The sequence below is a fragment of the Eubalaena glacialis genome, chromosome 5, assembly GCF_028564815.1.
Source record: "Eubalaena glacialis isolate mEubGla1 chromosome 5, mEubGla1.1.hap2.+ XY, whole genome shotgun sequence".
Taxonomy (NCBI): domain Eukaryota; kingdom Metazoa; phylum Chordata; class Mammalia; order Artiodactyla; family Balaenidae; genus Eubalaena; species Eubalaena glacialis.
Genome location: NC_083720.1, coordinates 150,960,097 through 150,977,589, shown reverse-complemented (window position 1 = coordinate 150,977,589; position 17,493 = coordinate 150,960,097). Strand labels below are relative to the sequence as shown.

The 17,493-nt window shown below is 37.4% G+C and overlaps 1 protein-coding gene across 3 annotated transcripts in view; it reads right to left on the bottom strand.

Moving 5' to 3' along the window:
* The window catches only part of FSTL5 (follistatin like 5), a 707,698-nt gene that overhangs the window by 59,149 nt on the left and 631,056 nt on the right, over positions 1-17,493 (bottom strand). For all 3 annotated transcript variants that reach the window (XM_061191763.1, XM_061191764.1, XM_061191766.1), the window contains one exon: positions 3,346-3,453. In XM_061191763.1, coding sequence (XP_061047746.1) covers positions 3,346-3,453 — 108 coding nt within the window. The remainder of the gene's footprint in view (positions 1-3,345; positions 3,454-17,493) is intronic.

The following is a 17,493-nucleotide window of genomic DNA, read 5'->3' as shown; positions in this document are numbered from 1 at the left end:
TTGTTCTGTGTTAGCTTTTTAAAGTATTTTCCTGCCTTTATTTTTACCCCTTTTAAATCCTTTCTACATATGGACACCAAATCAAACTTCCTAAACTTTTGACTGCCTAAGTTAAATAGACTTTCTTCCCTCAAAACTGAGTGTCTTCCTTTGGTTTTTAGGATAGAAGGAGATAGCAGTTTTAGTTTTAGATTTTTTTTTACCCTAAAAAGTTAATTTTTGTTCATTGCAATGAGTGTAATTTTGTTGAGTTACATTGGGAATTGCCAAGTTCAAGAAAATACAGTAATTATTGTAATAGTCAAGAAAGGCTCAGTCATGTTACAGTCACAAACCAAAACAAAGCAGAAACAAATCTTTACTTCTTTACTACTTACTTCTTTATTTTTTAATAATAAAGATTTTTGTTTCATACCTCTTACTTTCCTAGAGGGCTTTGGCAGGATATCTATTGTTTTTAGTGTTTTTAATTCCGTTTTCCATGCGGAAAGAGCAGCCAACTACCTTGAATGTTTCCATTCATGAAAGACCTCTTTTGCCAAAACTAATCATATGGCCTCACCCAACCAAAAGAAGTCCCCCCCACCATGTGCCCAGAGGAAGAGAGAACCAAAGTGTGTGATAACACTTTAAAGACACTCTACCTATTTTATTAATGAGTAACAGTGAGAAAGTCCTCACTGGATTGTAGCCATTCATAATTATGCCTACAAGACTTTAATAAAACTCAACAGGGGTAATAACAATGGAACTCTCCAAATTTTCTTCCCTTTAGATTATATAGAGGTACATAATTCTCAAGCTGCATGTATGTGTATTTGAAATTAATAATAATACTTAGACTGACAGCAGCAATAGTAATACTTACTGAGAGCTTGCTATGGGCCGGGTAACACTTAAACAACACTATAATGTGTGTATTGCATCCCAAACGTACTGACGCAAAAATATTTCACGCCACTGATGGCAGATTAACTGGACCTCTCTTCTGCGCTTGGCACCGTCCTAGGTTGTAAAAAATACAAAGCCACTTCCCCAGTTCCCCTCAGTCTGGACTTTGATGGGTTGAGGTCCTTCTCGCTGCTGGAATTGAGCAGGGAGTGGTGAATTGCCAGGTTCGGGACTGAGCTCACTGAAGGACACAGATTGATCTGTGATGCACCTCAATCAATAAGCCCAATCTTGCAACAATTCTGAACTCATTTCTAACAGCATCCTGCTGCTGGCCTGTCTTCATGTGATGTCTGCTGCAAACCCAGAGCTACCACCTCCCACTGTCACCCCATCTGGCTGGGTCCTACTTCCTGACCAATGGAAGAATGCAAGGACTTTATTCCAAGTTGTTTCCTGGGGATATTTTCTTCTCTAATTGTTGTGCGTTTACAAGACACTACATACAGGTTGCAAAACTGTGCAGATGACAGCCTAATGAGTTTTAGATTTTTACAGAATTTCTTAAGCTTTCACAAGACATAAGTGCCCTTTAAAAAGAAAAACATACTATGATAAATATTCAGACTTCATCTGAGAACACTAGATGGAAAATCATTGTCTTAAATACCTAAAATTATGACAGTTTATGGGTATTAATGAATTAATTAATTATAAATGTCACAGAAAAATAATACATATTGCTTTCATAATCGACAAAGATGTACAGATTTAATTATACTCAACAGGAAAACACAAAGGAGGGCTTTCAGATCCTTGATAAAATGTTTTGCACCTTCAAGGGTAAGAGGGTCCCATTATAAGATATAACACATTAGGGCTAAAAAGTTACTTCCTAGCCCTCAAGACCTGGCGTCAATCTCTCTTTCCAGTCTAATCTTTCACCATCATGGCACAGGGACACTCTAGCAAAAATGACAGCTTGACCATGTTTTTGGTTTCAGTTCAATTTCTCCAGAGGAAAATCTGTTCCCTTTTCAAACAAATCTCAAATCCCATTTCTTTGGAAGATATTTTCTGGTAATCCTGTTGGGAGACAATTATCCATAAATATCTTGACGTTTCCGCAGAGTCAGGTCTTTCTGAGCAAAAAAGCACACCACCTTGGTTAAAGGATGGTGGTGCAGCAAAAATGCCTTCGGAAGCTAGAGATAGAGTATTTCTCCTGAGAGATTTAGAGACTTAATTCCTCTGAGCCAATTACTGAGGTTCCAGGGTACTGACCTTCCCCTCCTCTCCCTGGAGAAGATTTGCATGCTTTCCAGACTAATAATCTCTTCTCTCTCACATGAGATGGTGGGTAGAGGTGCCAGCAGCCTAAAATAACTTAGAGACACATGATTCCAGGCTCCTCCTGCAGTAGGACTGTGCTGGTCATGAAGGGTGACACTAGCCTCTTACCACATCACCCCATAGGGGTTGGGGCCAGAGAATAAATAGTAACAGGCTACATGGGTAAGAAACGGTCTGTTCTCTGATTCAGAGACCCTGTGTTTCCTGTCAGTCTGTCTATCATTTATGATCTATCTATCTATCTATCTATCTATCTATCTATCTATCTATCTATCACCTATTTGTCATCTATCCTTCGTATACATACATAAATACACACACACACTCTTCATGTAAATAAGTCTTGTTGTATGTCGTATTTTAAGAGTAATTCTCAGTTCTTACATTTTATTTTATATTTTCAGATGTGAAATTAACCTTTCACTTCCACCCACCAAGTATTTTAAAAATTCACTAAATCTTATTAACATAATTTTTATTAGACATTCAGAGAAAAAGAACCTGTTTTTAGACGGCTGGACAATGTGTGGGAAGTTTCTCATCAACTCTACAGATAGTCGCTGTCAAAATGTGTATATATGTGTATATACCTCTATCTGTCAATTTCTCATGTAAACAATTTCAAAACATAAGCAAATTTCACAAAAATGACAGTACATATTCCCAATTAGAAATGAACCTGCACCCAGATAGTAAAGTACTATGTGTTTGGAGAACACTGGGGACCTGCTTTGAGACTCTGTCTAACTCTCCTGGTCTCTATCTCACAGGACCCTCCCTCCAGGCCCCATTTAAAGGAGATGGAAACAAGAAAATTCTCATGAAAATTCGAGGGAGGTAGGAAATGTAAATCATAATATTTTTTTTCTTAATGGCTTCAGCTTTGTCATCATAGGTTATTCTTTTTGCATAGAAATCTAATGTTTGGAACGTCTGAACCAAAGTATTTTCCAAGCAAAAAAGTACTTGAGAATCAACATTTTTTTTCCTTACTGTGAAGATCTAGGTGGAAGAATATCATTGTTAAATGGTTATGTGTCCAATTAGATATTGAAAGGTTTAAAGATCATTATTTTCTCAAATATACTGAAATGTACTTACCTGTAGTGTTGGAGAAGTCTTTTCCATGGTACCCCAGCTTAGCACCCAGACCTGATCATGTGATTTGTCGTAGTGTAATTTAACCGGGATGGGGTCTGTGCTTACTGCCTGTAATAGATAGAAGTTGAAAAAGTTTTCAGACCGAAATATTAGCTTAAAACTAGGCCAGAAATTATAGAAAAATCCAAGAGTTTAGATGTCAGATTAAAAATGTATGTTGCCAATTATCTAATTTTCTAAACTTTTATTTGATTAATTTGGAATATGATACTTTACTCAAATATATTTTTGCACAATTTGGTATAGTCTTACATTCATTCATTACCTATGCAAATTGTGTTTAATGGAGAAGCTATTTAGAAACTCAAGATATAAATGATTAATATGTGCATTTTAATCAACTGTTGAATACAGGTAAGAACTATATTTATACTATTAGATTTTTCTATCCCACTGCTGGTTATGGGATTTGACCATTTATAATGTTAAAATGCCGACACTCTGATATATGGTTGTAACTCTAATAACAGATTACCTAATTTAGTTTCCTTAATGAGAAGTCTAATGCCACAGAAAAAGAAGAAGCAATTTTTTGTATCGTACTTGATATGGTAAATGTATTTTTCTGCTAATATTTATAATATCTAGCATTTACCGAAAACAAAACTTCCAAAACACACATTGCTGCCAGGAAGTTATTTCACTCACCTTAATTCCAAGCTATTTATATCATAAGCTAATACCTTTTTGAAGTAATTACCTGTAATATTAATAGTTACACATTTTCTAATTTAATAACATAGAACAAACTGTTTTCAATAAAACAATCTTTATCCAATATTGAAAACATTTCTTTCCAAGCTCTATTGAATATCCTTAGAGAATTTCCCAAGTCCTAGTTTATAATGTAATTCTCTTCTCAGTGGATTAAACGTAAACTATAGTTGTAGTTGAATATATAGAGATTCATATTTTAACTAACACTTTGGCAATTTAGTCTTACTAAAGTATTTCTTTTCTGAAATCTTGCCCTGTATTTTATCCATTTAAAATTCTCAATATTCTTGGATTAGAATTAATTACTGGATTTCTGAAAAGACCTATTTAAGCATTTCTGTATTAGTGTCCTCACCCCTTTCTTTCTGGCTAACAGAGCCACGATAACATTTTGGGTTCAGGTGGGCAGTGATGTTCTCAGGGAAGGTAGCCCATCTGAGGACCAGCAGAAATTTAAGCCAATGACTAATCTTATTCCCCTTTGACAAGTGTGAAATTTCCCAGACTCTCTAGAGGTGAGGGGTAGTCACATGGCATATCCTAGTTTACACATTGTGAAGATTAAGGTGATGAATGATTTCTGAGAGTGAAGCATTTCTATCGAAAGAGACAATAGCAGGAGGAGACTTCCACGCATCACACTTTCTCCTTCTTCCTGCTTTGAATGCTGTCAGATGAGGATATTAAGCCTCAATTTCTAAAGCCATTTTGAGGTCATGAAGCAGTAAGCTTAAGAAGGAAAAACCACCACTTTGAGGATTTAGCAGGAGAAATATGAAAGGAGACTGAATTCTCCGTGATAGTCTTGAATTGCTGCACAAACCTAGAATAACTATCCCGAGACCTGATGTTATTTGGGATAACTGTATGGTTCTATTGCTCGAGGAACAGCTGGTCTGGTATTTGGTGAATCGTACTCAAGGGAATGCCAGATGTTTCATTTCGATTCTTCATGTACCGATCAATAATTTCAACGGGTATATAGCAAAAGAGCCATCATTAATCATTACACTAATAACAAAGCAGTAAGATTCCTCTGATGTTTCATATTTTTCCCTTTATATGTTAAACCTGATCTATGTATGATTATAATAGCCTATTTTGCATGCAACTTAACATGGAATAATCTTTAGGCATTTAAAATATTAAAGATAAAATAATTCAATAGGCAATAACAAAAAGACCTCATTGTTAATCAATTGTTAGGATATGGTTATAAAAATAGCAAAGATCCTTAGATAACTTTATAAAGTAGGGAACAATTTGAATAAAAATTTTCAGTTTGCCAGGTCTCATAAATTTCTTTTCTTTTCACTTGGCCCTTCATAAATATTATCTTGTAAAGGCATACCACAATCCATAGGTTCTGTTAATGTCCCCATAAAATGTGATAAGGAAACTGAGACACTTATCTTACCAGTAGTCATCCAGCCAGTGAACAGCAAGCCTGGGATTTGGGTCTGTGCTCTTTCCCAAAGTGGGAACCTCCCTACCTATGAAAGACCATTCCTCCTAGTTGACAGTTTCATTCCTGACAATGTGTGGATATGCTGCCCTCTTATTTATGCTTCATAGACAAGAAACATTCTTTTGGGTTTTTTTCTTTTGGAAGGTGAAGAGAAACCCATGGGACCCAAGTATATGCAGTATCATTTGTATAAGCAGTACAATCCCAGGGGAAAATCACTGAGAGGCAGTATACACCATGCTTATGAGCATGTATTCTGAAGCTGACTTCAAATCCTAGTGTCTTCACTTAAATTTAAACAATAATAATAATAATAACTTGGGAACTTACTAACGTTTTCTGTGGCTCAGTTTCCTCTATAATAAAATGGAGACAGTAATAACACCTACTTCAAAGGGTCATTGTAAATATTGGGTGAGGTATTAAATATAAAGTGCTCAGGTATGCCTGATGAATGTTAAACATGATGGAAATACCACTGCTCCTACTATTAGAAAAACTAACTGAACTAGAGTATTTTCATGACAGCATTATAGTGTTTTAGAGATGTAATGCCCTTATTTAGCAAATGAAGAAACTAGAAGAGGTTATTTACTTTAATAATCACAGTCTCTGCCCTGGAAGAGTTTATAGGTGAGAGGGTGAAAGAAGAATTTAAAATAACTTGATGCATGTTGCAAAATAAAAATAATGACCAAATGCCTTGGAAGCTCAGAGGAAGAAGTACAGAGCAGGATGGGGGAGAAGAGGAAGTGATGCTTTAATTGAGCCTTAAAGTATAAACATTTTCTTTTATAAATGGCAGGACAGGGACAATTTTTTATTTATCTTATTTTTTTTAAATTGGGGTATAGTTGCTTTACAATGTTGTGTTAGTTTATGCTGTACAAAAGAGTGAATCAGCGATATGTATGCCTATATCCCCTCCCTCTTGCATCTCCCTTCCACCCCTCCCATCCCACCCCGCTGGGTCATCACAGAGCACCGAGCTGAGCTCCCTGTGCTACACAGCAGGTTCCCACTGGCTAGCAATTTGACACATGGTAGTGTATTTTTTAAAGTTAAGTTATGAGAATATATTTCAGGAGGTGTCAGAAGGCAGTTCACAATTAAATCCCTTCAAATACGTGAAGATATACGCTTTTGAAGGAAGAAAATATCAATTTTCAAAACAACTTCAGAATTTGAAAGGAAAATCTATTTACAAGTTTTCAAGTGTGCAGATACAACACATTTTATGGAGGAAATGTTGACATGGTTTTCAGCAAGGAAATCATACAATGACAAAAATATGTGCAAACAACCGTATTCAGGATCATCTTTCCATAACCCAGTTTTCAGTCAAAAACCAGAAATTTTCCTACTTAAATGGCCAACGTTTGAAAGGGATAAATTACAGGTGTTGATTTTTATAAAATATCTGCTGGTCTACTTTGGAAATTACTCTAAACGTTCAATTTAGACCATTAGCTTCTGAAAAAGAGAAAGGCATTATATTTGACACACACAAGAAATTCTTGCCACAAGTAAGCCTGTAAGCCTGTGTTATAAAACAGACCTTATTTTTGAAAAAGACTGTATAGGGTCTATTATCCTTGATGGCCCTCTTTCTCCTCTACTTCCCATCCTCACGCCCCGGCTGGACCTGCCTTCCAAATGCTGAGCCCTTCGCAGCTCCTGCCCTGCTCAGACCACACAGGCGGCCTCTATCACCTCCAACCTCATCTCCTGGTTTCCACCTTTCAAGTTTCTACTCGTCCACTTTCTCGACAGATTTGTCAGAGTGATTTGTTTTCTTTTCTTTTCTGGTGAGCATTAGGCAGATCATGGCACCAATTTGCTCAAAACACAATGTCTTCTCATTTCCCTCAGAGTAAAAGCCTAAAGCCCTTATAATGACCTGTCGATCCTGGTCTTCTTTCTCAGATCTTTCACCTTCCAGGCTCCCCTGATGGTTCCAATCCAGATTCTCTGGCTTCCTTGCTGTTCATCCAACATGCCAATCACACTTCTACTTTTTGGAGGCTTTTCCCCAGAACCAACCGTCTTCCCCAGATAACCCAGTGTCTACTTCTTGGACACCTTTGCTGAGAACTCACCTTGTGGGTGAGGCCAGCATGACTACTCTATTTAATACTGTAAACAACCTGCCCTTCATCTTTAACTTTCCCAATCCCACCTGGTCTGCTCTGCCGTTTTACCTTTTCCAGTGGCACTGACCACTTTCCATATTGTAGAATTTACATATCATTTTTAGTATTCTTATTTTTTGTTGTCTGTCTGTATCCAGTGGGCTCTAGGCTCCAAGAAGGCAGGTCTTTTGTGTTTGTTTAGCTCAATGGTATCACTTACACACTTAGAACAGTACCTTGTAAATTGTAATATTCAATATATAATTAATGAACATCTACATCTACTTCATTGGGAAAAGCAAATTGCAAAATTGAACAACATGACAAAAGGCATTATAATTAAGATCATGATTATTACTTTATATAACAAAAACAACTACACTCTGCACTAGGCTTGTTATGAACAAAGTTTTTCTCTAAATATTTTACAAATACAAATTATTTTTTTAATCTTCTTGACAGTTGTTTTGTTGACATGTGCACTATTGCTATCCCATTTGTATAGATAAAAGTAAACAAAAGACTAAGGGTACCAATGTCCATCCCTCCAGACTATAAAATTCTCACTCTCCTCTCAAAATAACTTCATGCCCACCATCCAATATACAGATAAATTCAGGTCTCCAACCTTGGTCCATATGTTAAATATTTATAACATGTAATATGATTTTTTTAAGATAAAAATAAAAATAAACAATGTCTTGGGATTCCCTTCCCACAACTAGTCATCTTTCATTGCCCTTGTGTTGCATACATTTCGTTTGGAGACCATTAGTGTAAATATTTTTTGTTTCTGCAGCCGTTGAGCATTTATCAAGAAAAACGATGTAAATCAATATGTAATGTTCAAGAATATGTGATTGGGAAAAAGCATTGCACATATGCTTATCTTTCACCTCAAAATTACCTTATGTTCATAGAATGCTCAATTAGTACTTAGCATAATTTGCATTTGACTACCAATATTATTTTGCTAGAAAAATTGCTTTCAAACTTTGCCTTGAGAAGCTTACAGAAATGAGCCTTATTCACAGCAGGCACTTTGAACCCCCCCATAATAGAAAAAGGGGCTCACTTTTGATCTATTGAATGATTCTGTGAGACTTTGTTTAAATAAAATTTTCTGATACTATAGTTTGGAAATTTCTCTCCATCCCATAAACACTGTAATTTTCTGTACACAGTAGCCTTTGCTTGGCCTGGTGATATTCAGATAATTAAGCCACAAACCTTCTTCCAAAGATTTATTGATTTATGAGGCATATTCAGAAATATCTTTTAAATAACTTAATATTTTGTTATTGTAATTAATAGTAGTCTAAATATTCAGATCCTAGAATCATATTTCTTATTTTCCCATGTAAGTACCATTTTCAGTGTTATATTATCATGATGAATTATCTTCTTATCCTATTCCTTTGTAAAAATGTGTAAAATATACTACATAATGTAATAACAAAAAGTTTTTATCTGTTGTAGCTTTATAAAGATATTGATATTTTTTCTTTAATATTTTAAAACATTGTTTCAAACATTGAATAAGGATACAATTTACTTATACAATGAGTTCTTTTTTTTTCTTTGTAGATCTATAAATTTTAACTCCCTCATAATCCCAATATACCTAGTGTGATACAAATTTATCAGTATTAGAGACCTTCAAGATGACGGAGGAGTAAGACGCAGAGATCACCTTCCTCCCCACAAATACATTAGAAATACATCTACATGTGGAACAGCCCCTACAGAACACCTAATGAACGCTGGCAGAAGACCTCAGACCTCCCAAAAGGCAAGAAACTCCCCACGTACCTGGGTAGGGAAAAAGAAAAAAGAAAAAACAGAGACAAAGAATAGGGACGGGGCCTGCACCAGTGGGAGGAAGCTGTGAAGGAGGAAAGGTGTCCACACGCTAGGAGCCCCTTCGCGGGCGGAGACTGTGGGTGGCAGAGGGGGGAAGCTTCGGAGCCACGGAGGAGAGCGCAGTCACAGGGGTGCGGAGGGCACAGTGGAGAGACCCCCGCACAGAGGCTCGGCGCCGAGCAGCACTCACCAGCCCGAGAGGCTTGTCTGCTCCCCCGCCGGGGCGGGCGGGGCTGGGAGCTGAGGCTCGGGCTTCGGTCAGATCGCAAGGAGAGGACTGGGGTTGGCGGTGTGAACACAGCCTGAAGGGGTTAGCGCACCACAGCTAGCCGGGAGGGAGTCCGGGAAAAGGTCTGCAGCTGCCGAAGAGGCGGGAGACTTTTTCTTGCCTCTTTGTTTCACGGCGTGCGAGGAGAGGGGATTCAGAGCGCCGCCTAAATGAGCTCCAGAGACGGGCGCGAGCCGCGGCCATCAGCGCGGACCCCAGAGACGGGCATGAGACGCTAAGGCTGCTGCTGCCGCCACCAAGAAGCCTGTGTGCGAGCACAGGTCACTCTCCACACCGCCCCTCCCGGGAGCCTGTGCAGCCCGCCACGGCCAGGCTCCCGTGATCCGGGGACAACTTCCCCAGGAGAACACACGGCATGCCCCAGGCTGTTGCAATGTCACACTGGCCTCTGCTGCTGCAGGCTCGCACCGCATCCGTACCCCTCCCTCCCCCCGGCCTGAGTGAGCCAGAGCCCCCGAATCAGCTGCTCCTTTAACCCAGACCTGTCTGGGGGGGAACAGACGCCCTCAGGCGATCTAACGTAGAGGCAGGGCCAGATCCAAAGCTGAACCCCAGGAGCTGTGTGAACAAAGAAGAGAAAGGGAAATCTCTCCATGCAGCCTCAGGAGTAGCGGATTAACTCTCCTTAATCAACTTAATGTACCGTGTATCTCTGGAATACCTGAATAGACAATGAATCAGTCCAAAAACTGAGGCGGTGGACTTTGGGAGCAACTGTAGACTTGGGGTTTGCTTTCTGCATCTCATTTGTTTCTGGTCTTATGTTTATCTTAGTTTAGAATTTAGAGGTTATTATCATTGATAGATTAGTTTATTGATTTGGTTGCTCTCTTCCTTTTTTATATATATATAGATATACATATTTCTTTCCTTTTTTTCTTTTTGTGAGTGTGTATGTGTATGCTTCTTTGTGTGATTTTGTCACTATAGCTTTGCTTTTACCATCTGTCCTAGGATCCGGATACAGTCTCTCCTTTTATTTTTTCTTAGTATAGTTTTTAGCGAGTGTTATCATTGGTGGATTTGTTTTTTGGTTTGGTTGCTTTCTTCTTTCTTTCTTTCTCTCTTTTTTTGTTTTTTAATTATTTTTAATTTTTCAATTATTAATATATTTTTTATTTTTTATTTTAATAACTTTATTTTCTTTTTTTCTTCCTTTCTTTCTTTTTATCTCCCTTTTTTTCTGAGCCGTGTGGCTGACAGGGTCTTGGTGCTCTGGCCAGGTGTCAGACCTGAGCTTCTGAGGTGGGAGAGCCAAGTTCAGGATATTGGTCCACCAGAGACCTCCCAGCCCCATGTAATATCAAACAGCAAAAGCTCCCCAGAGATCTCCATCTCAGTGCTAAGTCCCAGCTCCACTCAATGACCAGCAAGCTACAGTGCTGGACACCCTATGCCAAACAACTAGCAAGACAGGAACACAACTCCACCCACTAGAGAGAAGCTGCCTAAAATCATAATAATGTCACCCCAAAACACAACACCAGATGCAGTCCTGCCCACCAGAAAGACAAGATCCAGCCTCATCCACCAGAACACAGGCACCAGTCCCCTCCACCAGGAAGCCTACACAACACACTGAACCAACCTTAGCCACTGGGGATAGACGCCAAAAACAATGGGAATTACGAACCTGCAGGCTGCAAAAAGGAAACCCCAAACACAGTAACTTAAGCATAATGAGAAGATAGAAAAACACACAGCAGATGAAGGAGCAAGGAAGAACCCACCAGACCAAACAAATGAAGAGGAAAAGAGCAGTATACTTGAAAAAGAATTTAGAGTAATGATTGTGAAGGTGATCCAAAATCTTGGAAATAGAATGGAGAAAATACAAGAAATGTTTAACAAGGACCTAGAAGAACTAAAGAGCAAACAAACAGTGATGAACAAAACAATAAATTAAATTTAAAATACTCTAGAAGGAATCAATAGCAGAATAACTGAGGCAGAAGAATGTATAAGTGACCTGGAAGATAAAATAGTGGAAATAACTACCACAGAGCAGAATAAAGAAAAAAGAATGCAAAGAATTGAGGACAGTCACAGAGACCTCTGGGACAACATTAAACGCACTGAAATTCAAATTATAGGGGTCCCAGAAGAAGAAGAGAAAAAAAAAAGGGACTGAGAAAATATTTGAAGAGATTATAGTTGAAAACTTCCCTAACATGGGAAAGGAAGTAGTCAATCAAGTCCAGTAAGTGCAGAGAGTCCCATGCAGGATAAATCCAAGGAGAAACACGACAAGACACATATTGATCAAACTATCAAAAGTTAAATACAAAGAAAAAATATTAAAAGCAGCAAGGTAAAAACAACAAATAACATACAAGGCAATCCCCATAAGGTTAACAGCGGATCTTTCAGCTGAAACTCTGCAAGCCAGAAGGGAATGGCAGGACATATTTAAAGTGATGAAAGGGAAAAAACCTACAACCAGGATTACTCTACCCAGCCAGGATCTCATTCAGATTTAATGGTGAAATTAAAAACTTTTCAAAGAAGCAAAAGCTAAAAGAATTCAGCACCACCAAACCAGCTTTACAACAAATGCTACAGGAACTTCTCTAGGCAGGAAACACAAGAGAAGGAAAAGACCTACAATAACAAACCAAAAACAATTAAGAAAATGGTAATAGGAACATACATATTGATGACTACCTTAAATGATAATGGATTAAATGCTCCAACCAAAAGACATAGACTGGCTGGATGGATACAAAAACAAGACCCATATAGATGCTGTCTACAAGAGACCCACTTCAGACCTAGGGACACATACAGACTGAAAGTGAGGGGATTGAAAAAGATATTCCATGCAAACGGAAATCAAAAGAAAGGTGGATTAGCAATCCTCATACCAGATAAAATAGACTTTAAAATAAAGACTATTATAAGAGACAAAGAAGGACACTACATAATGATAAAGGGATCAAACCAAGAAGCAGATATAACAATTGTAAGTAGTTATGCAACTAACATAGGAGCACCTCAATACATAAGGCAAATGCTAACAGCCATAAAAAGGGAAATTGACAGTAACATAATCATAGTAGGGGACTTTAACACCCCGCTTTCACCAATGGACAGATCATCCAAAATGAAAATTAATAAGGAAATACAAGCTTTAAATGATACATTAAACAAGATGGACTTAATTGATATTTATAGGACATTCCACCCCAAAACAACAGAATACATTTTCTTCTGAAGTGCTCATGGAACATTCTCCAGGATAGATCATATCTTGGGTCAGAAATCAAGCCTTGGTAAATTTAAGAAAATTGAAATTGTATCAAGTATCTTTTCCTACCACAGTGTTATGAGACTAGATATCAATTATGGGAAAAACTCTATAAAAAATACAAACACATGGAGGCTAAACGATACAGTACTGAGTAACCAAGAGATCACTGAAGAAATCAAAGAGGAAGTCAAAAAATACCTAGAAACAAATGACAATGATAACATGATGACCCAAAACCTATGGGATGGAGCAAAAGCACTTCTAAGAGGGAAGTTTATAGCAATACAATCCTACCTCAAGAAACAAGAAACACCTCCAATAAAGAACCTAACCTTACACTTAAAGCAATTAGAGAAAGAAGAACAAAAAAACCACAAAGTTAGCAGAAGGAAAGAAATCATAAAGACCAGATCAGAAATAAATGAAAAAGAAATGAAGGAAACAATAGCAAAGATCAATAAAACTAAAAGCTGGTTCTTTGAGAAGATCAACAAAATTGATAAACCATTAGCCAGACTCATCAAGAAAAAAAGGGAGAAGACTCAAATCAACAGATTAGAAATGAAAAAGAAGTAACAACTGACACTGCAGAAATTCAAAGGATCATGAGAGATTACTACAAGCAACTCTATGCCAATAAAATGGAAAACCTGGAAGAAATGGACAAATTCTTAGAAAAGCACAACCTTCTGAGATGGAACCAGGAAGAAATAGGAAATATAAACAGACCAATCACAAGCACTGAAATTGAGACGTGATTAAAAATCTTTCAACAAACAAAAGCCCAGGACCAGAGGGCTTCACTGGCAAATTCTATCAAACATTTAGAGAAGAGCTAACACCTATCCTTCTCAAACTCTTCCAAAATATAGCAGAGGGGGGGACACTCCCAAACTCATTCTATGAGGCCACCATCACCCTGATACCAAAACCAGACAAATATGTCACAGAAAAAGAAAACTACAGGCCAATATCACTGATGAACATAGATGCAAAAATCCTTAAAAAAAATACTAACAAACAGAATGCAATAGCACATTAAAATCATCATGCACCATGATCAAGTGGAGTTTATCCCAGGAGTGCAAGGATTCTTCAATATATGCAAATCAATCAATGTGATACACCATTTAAAAAAATTGAAGCAGAAAAACCATATGATCATCTCAATAGATGCAGAAAAATCTTTCAACAAAATTCAACACTCATTTATGATAAAAACCCTCCAGAAAGTAGGCATAGAGGGAACTTACCTCAACATAATAAAGGCCATATATGACAAACGTACAGCCAGCATCGTTCTCAATGGTAAAAAACTGAAACCATTTCCTCTAAGATCAGGAACTAGACAAGGTTGTCCACTCTCACCACTATTATTCAACATAGTTTTGGAAGTTTTAGCCACAGCAATGAGAGAAGAAAAAGAAATAAAAGGAATCCAAATCGGAAAAGAGGAATTAAAGCTATCATTGTTTGCAGATGACATGATACTATACATAGAGAATCCTAAAGAGGCTACCAGAAAACTACTAGAGCAAATCAATGAATTTGGTAAAGTAGCAGGATGCAAAATTAATGCAAAGAAATCTCTTGCATTCCTATACACTGTTGATGAAAAATCTGAAAGAGAAATTAAGGAAACACTCCCATTTACCATTGCAACAAAAAGAATAAAATATCTAGGAATAAACCTACCTAAGGAGACAAAAGACCTGTATGCTGAAAACTATAAGATACTGATGAAAGAAATTAAAGATGATACAAACAGATGGAGAGATATACCATGTTATTGGATTGGAAGAATCAACATTGTGAAAATGACTATACTACCCAAAGCAATCTACAGATTCAATGCAATCCCTATCAAACTACCAATGGCATTTTTCACGGAAATAGAACAAAAAATTTCACAATTTGTTTAGAAAAACAAAAGACCCCGAATAGCCAAAGCAAACTTGAGAAAGAAAAATGGAGCGGGAGGACCCAGGCTCCCTGACTTCAGACTATACTACAAAGCTACAGTAATCAAGACAGTATGGTCCTGGCACAAAAACAGAAATATAGATCAATGGAACAGGATAGAAAGCCCAGAGATAAACCCACACACATATGGTCACCTTATTTTTGATAAAGGAGGCAAGAATATACAGTAGAGAAAAGACAGCCTCTTCACTAAGTGGTGCTGGGAAAACCTGACAGCTACATGTAAAAGAATGAAATTAGAACACTCCCTAACACCATACACAATAATAAACTCAAAATGGATTAAAGACCTAAATGTAAGGCCAGACACTCTAAAACTCTTTGAGGAAAACAAGGCAGAACACTCTACGACATAAATCACAGCAAGATCCTTTCGACCCACCTCCTAGAGAAATGGAAATAAAAATAAAAAGAAACAAATGGGACCTAATGAACCTTAAAAGCTTTTGCACAGCAAAGGAAAACATAAACAAGGCTAAAAGACAACCCTCAGAATGGGAGAAAGTATTTGCAAATGAAGCAACTGACAAAGGCTTAATCTCCAAAATTTACAAGCAGCTCATTCAACTCATTATAAAAAAAAAAAAAAAAAAAAAATCCAAAAATGGGCAGAAGTTCTAAATAGACATTTCTCCAAAGAAGATATGCAGATTGCCAACAAACACATGAAAGGATGCTCAACATCACTAAGCATTAGAGAAATGCAAATGAAAACTACACTGTGGTATCACCTCACACTAGTCAGAATGGCCATCATCAAAAAATCTACAAACAATAAATGCTGGAGAGGTTGTGGAGAAAAGGGAACCCTCTTGCACTGTTGGTGGGAATGTAAATTGATACAGACACTGTGGAGAACAGTATGGAGGTTCCTTAAAAACTGAAAATAGAACTACCATACGACCCAGCAATACCACTACTGGGCATATGCCCTGAGAAAACCATAATTCAAAACGAGTCATGTACCACAATGTTCATTGCAGCTCTATTTACAATAGCCAGGACATGGAAGCAGCCTAAGTGTCCATCAACAGATGAATGGATAAAGAAGATGTGGCACATATATACAATGGAATATTACTCAGCCATAAAAAGAAACAAAATTGAGTTGTTTGTAGTGAGGTGGATGTACCTAGAGTCTGTTATACAGAGTGAAGTAAGTCAGAAAGAGAAAAACAAATACCGTATGCTAATACATATATATGGAATCTAAAAAAAAAAAAAAAATCGTTCTGAAGAACCTAGGGGCAGGACAGGAATAAAGACACATACTTAGAGAATGGACTTGGGGACACGGTAAGGGATAAGGGTAAGCTGGGATGAAGTGAGAGAGTGGCATGGACATATATACACTACCAAATGTAAAATAGATAGCTAGTGGGAAGCAGCCACATAGCACAGGGAGATCAGCTCGGTGCTTTGTGACCACCTAGAGGGGTGTGATAGGGAGGGTGGGAGAGAGATGCAAGTGGGAGGGGATATGGGGATATATGTATATGTATAGCTGACTCACTTTGTTATAAAACAGAAATTAACACACCATTTTAAAGCAATTATACTGTCATAAAGATGTTAAAAAATTTTTTATCAGTATTCCTTGAGGGGGTGCACCAACTACGAATAATTTAAAACGGATGCTACACTGGTTATGGACCAGTTGTGTCAACTTATATAAAGATGGGTTATTTTGTCAGAGCGAAGTAGTGAGAATAGCAACAAAGATACACTGAACTTGGAGTTTAGCCTTGACATGAAGGAGCAGTGAAACGCAGCTTGTTTATCAGTCTGACAAGGAGAATACCAGCTGGCTAATTAAGTGAACCTAATTTAAACTAATGATGTAGATTCTCAGGATAACGTGCTAAGGGCTAGAGGAGACTGCTGATGACACTTAAGAATACCCGATGTGTTACCATAAGCCACTTCTGCATCCAAGCAGAACCTGATTTTGCTCCACAGAAGACAAAATGAGGTCAGTTGTTTACTAGTTAATCTTTTACGCAGGAAAATATCACCTGCATGCCATTCTTACGAAAAAGTATTAATGGCAAGAAAAGTAATAAGCATTTGACGTTTAGAGCAACACCAAGGTGAAGATTCCATTAAAAATGTGTGACCTTTTATTTTTAAGCTGCACATAGAAATGATATTAATGTATCCACTGAAAACAAATATACCCCTATGGTAAGAATTTATCGTGAGGTTTGTAAAACATGTTGTCAAGAAAACATTTGTCATTTTAAGAGTAAAATGTAACAATGTTCAAGTTTTTAAAATGTTTCATGCTAAAATTACACATTTAATACCAATTCTCACATTCAAATATATACAAAAGAAAAAAAGAAAGTCTGAAATATGATTTCTTAGATAAGGTCAGTATAAAACA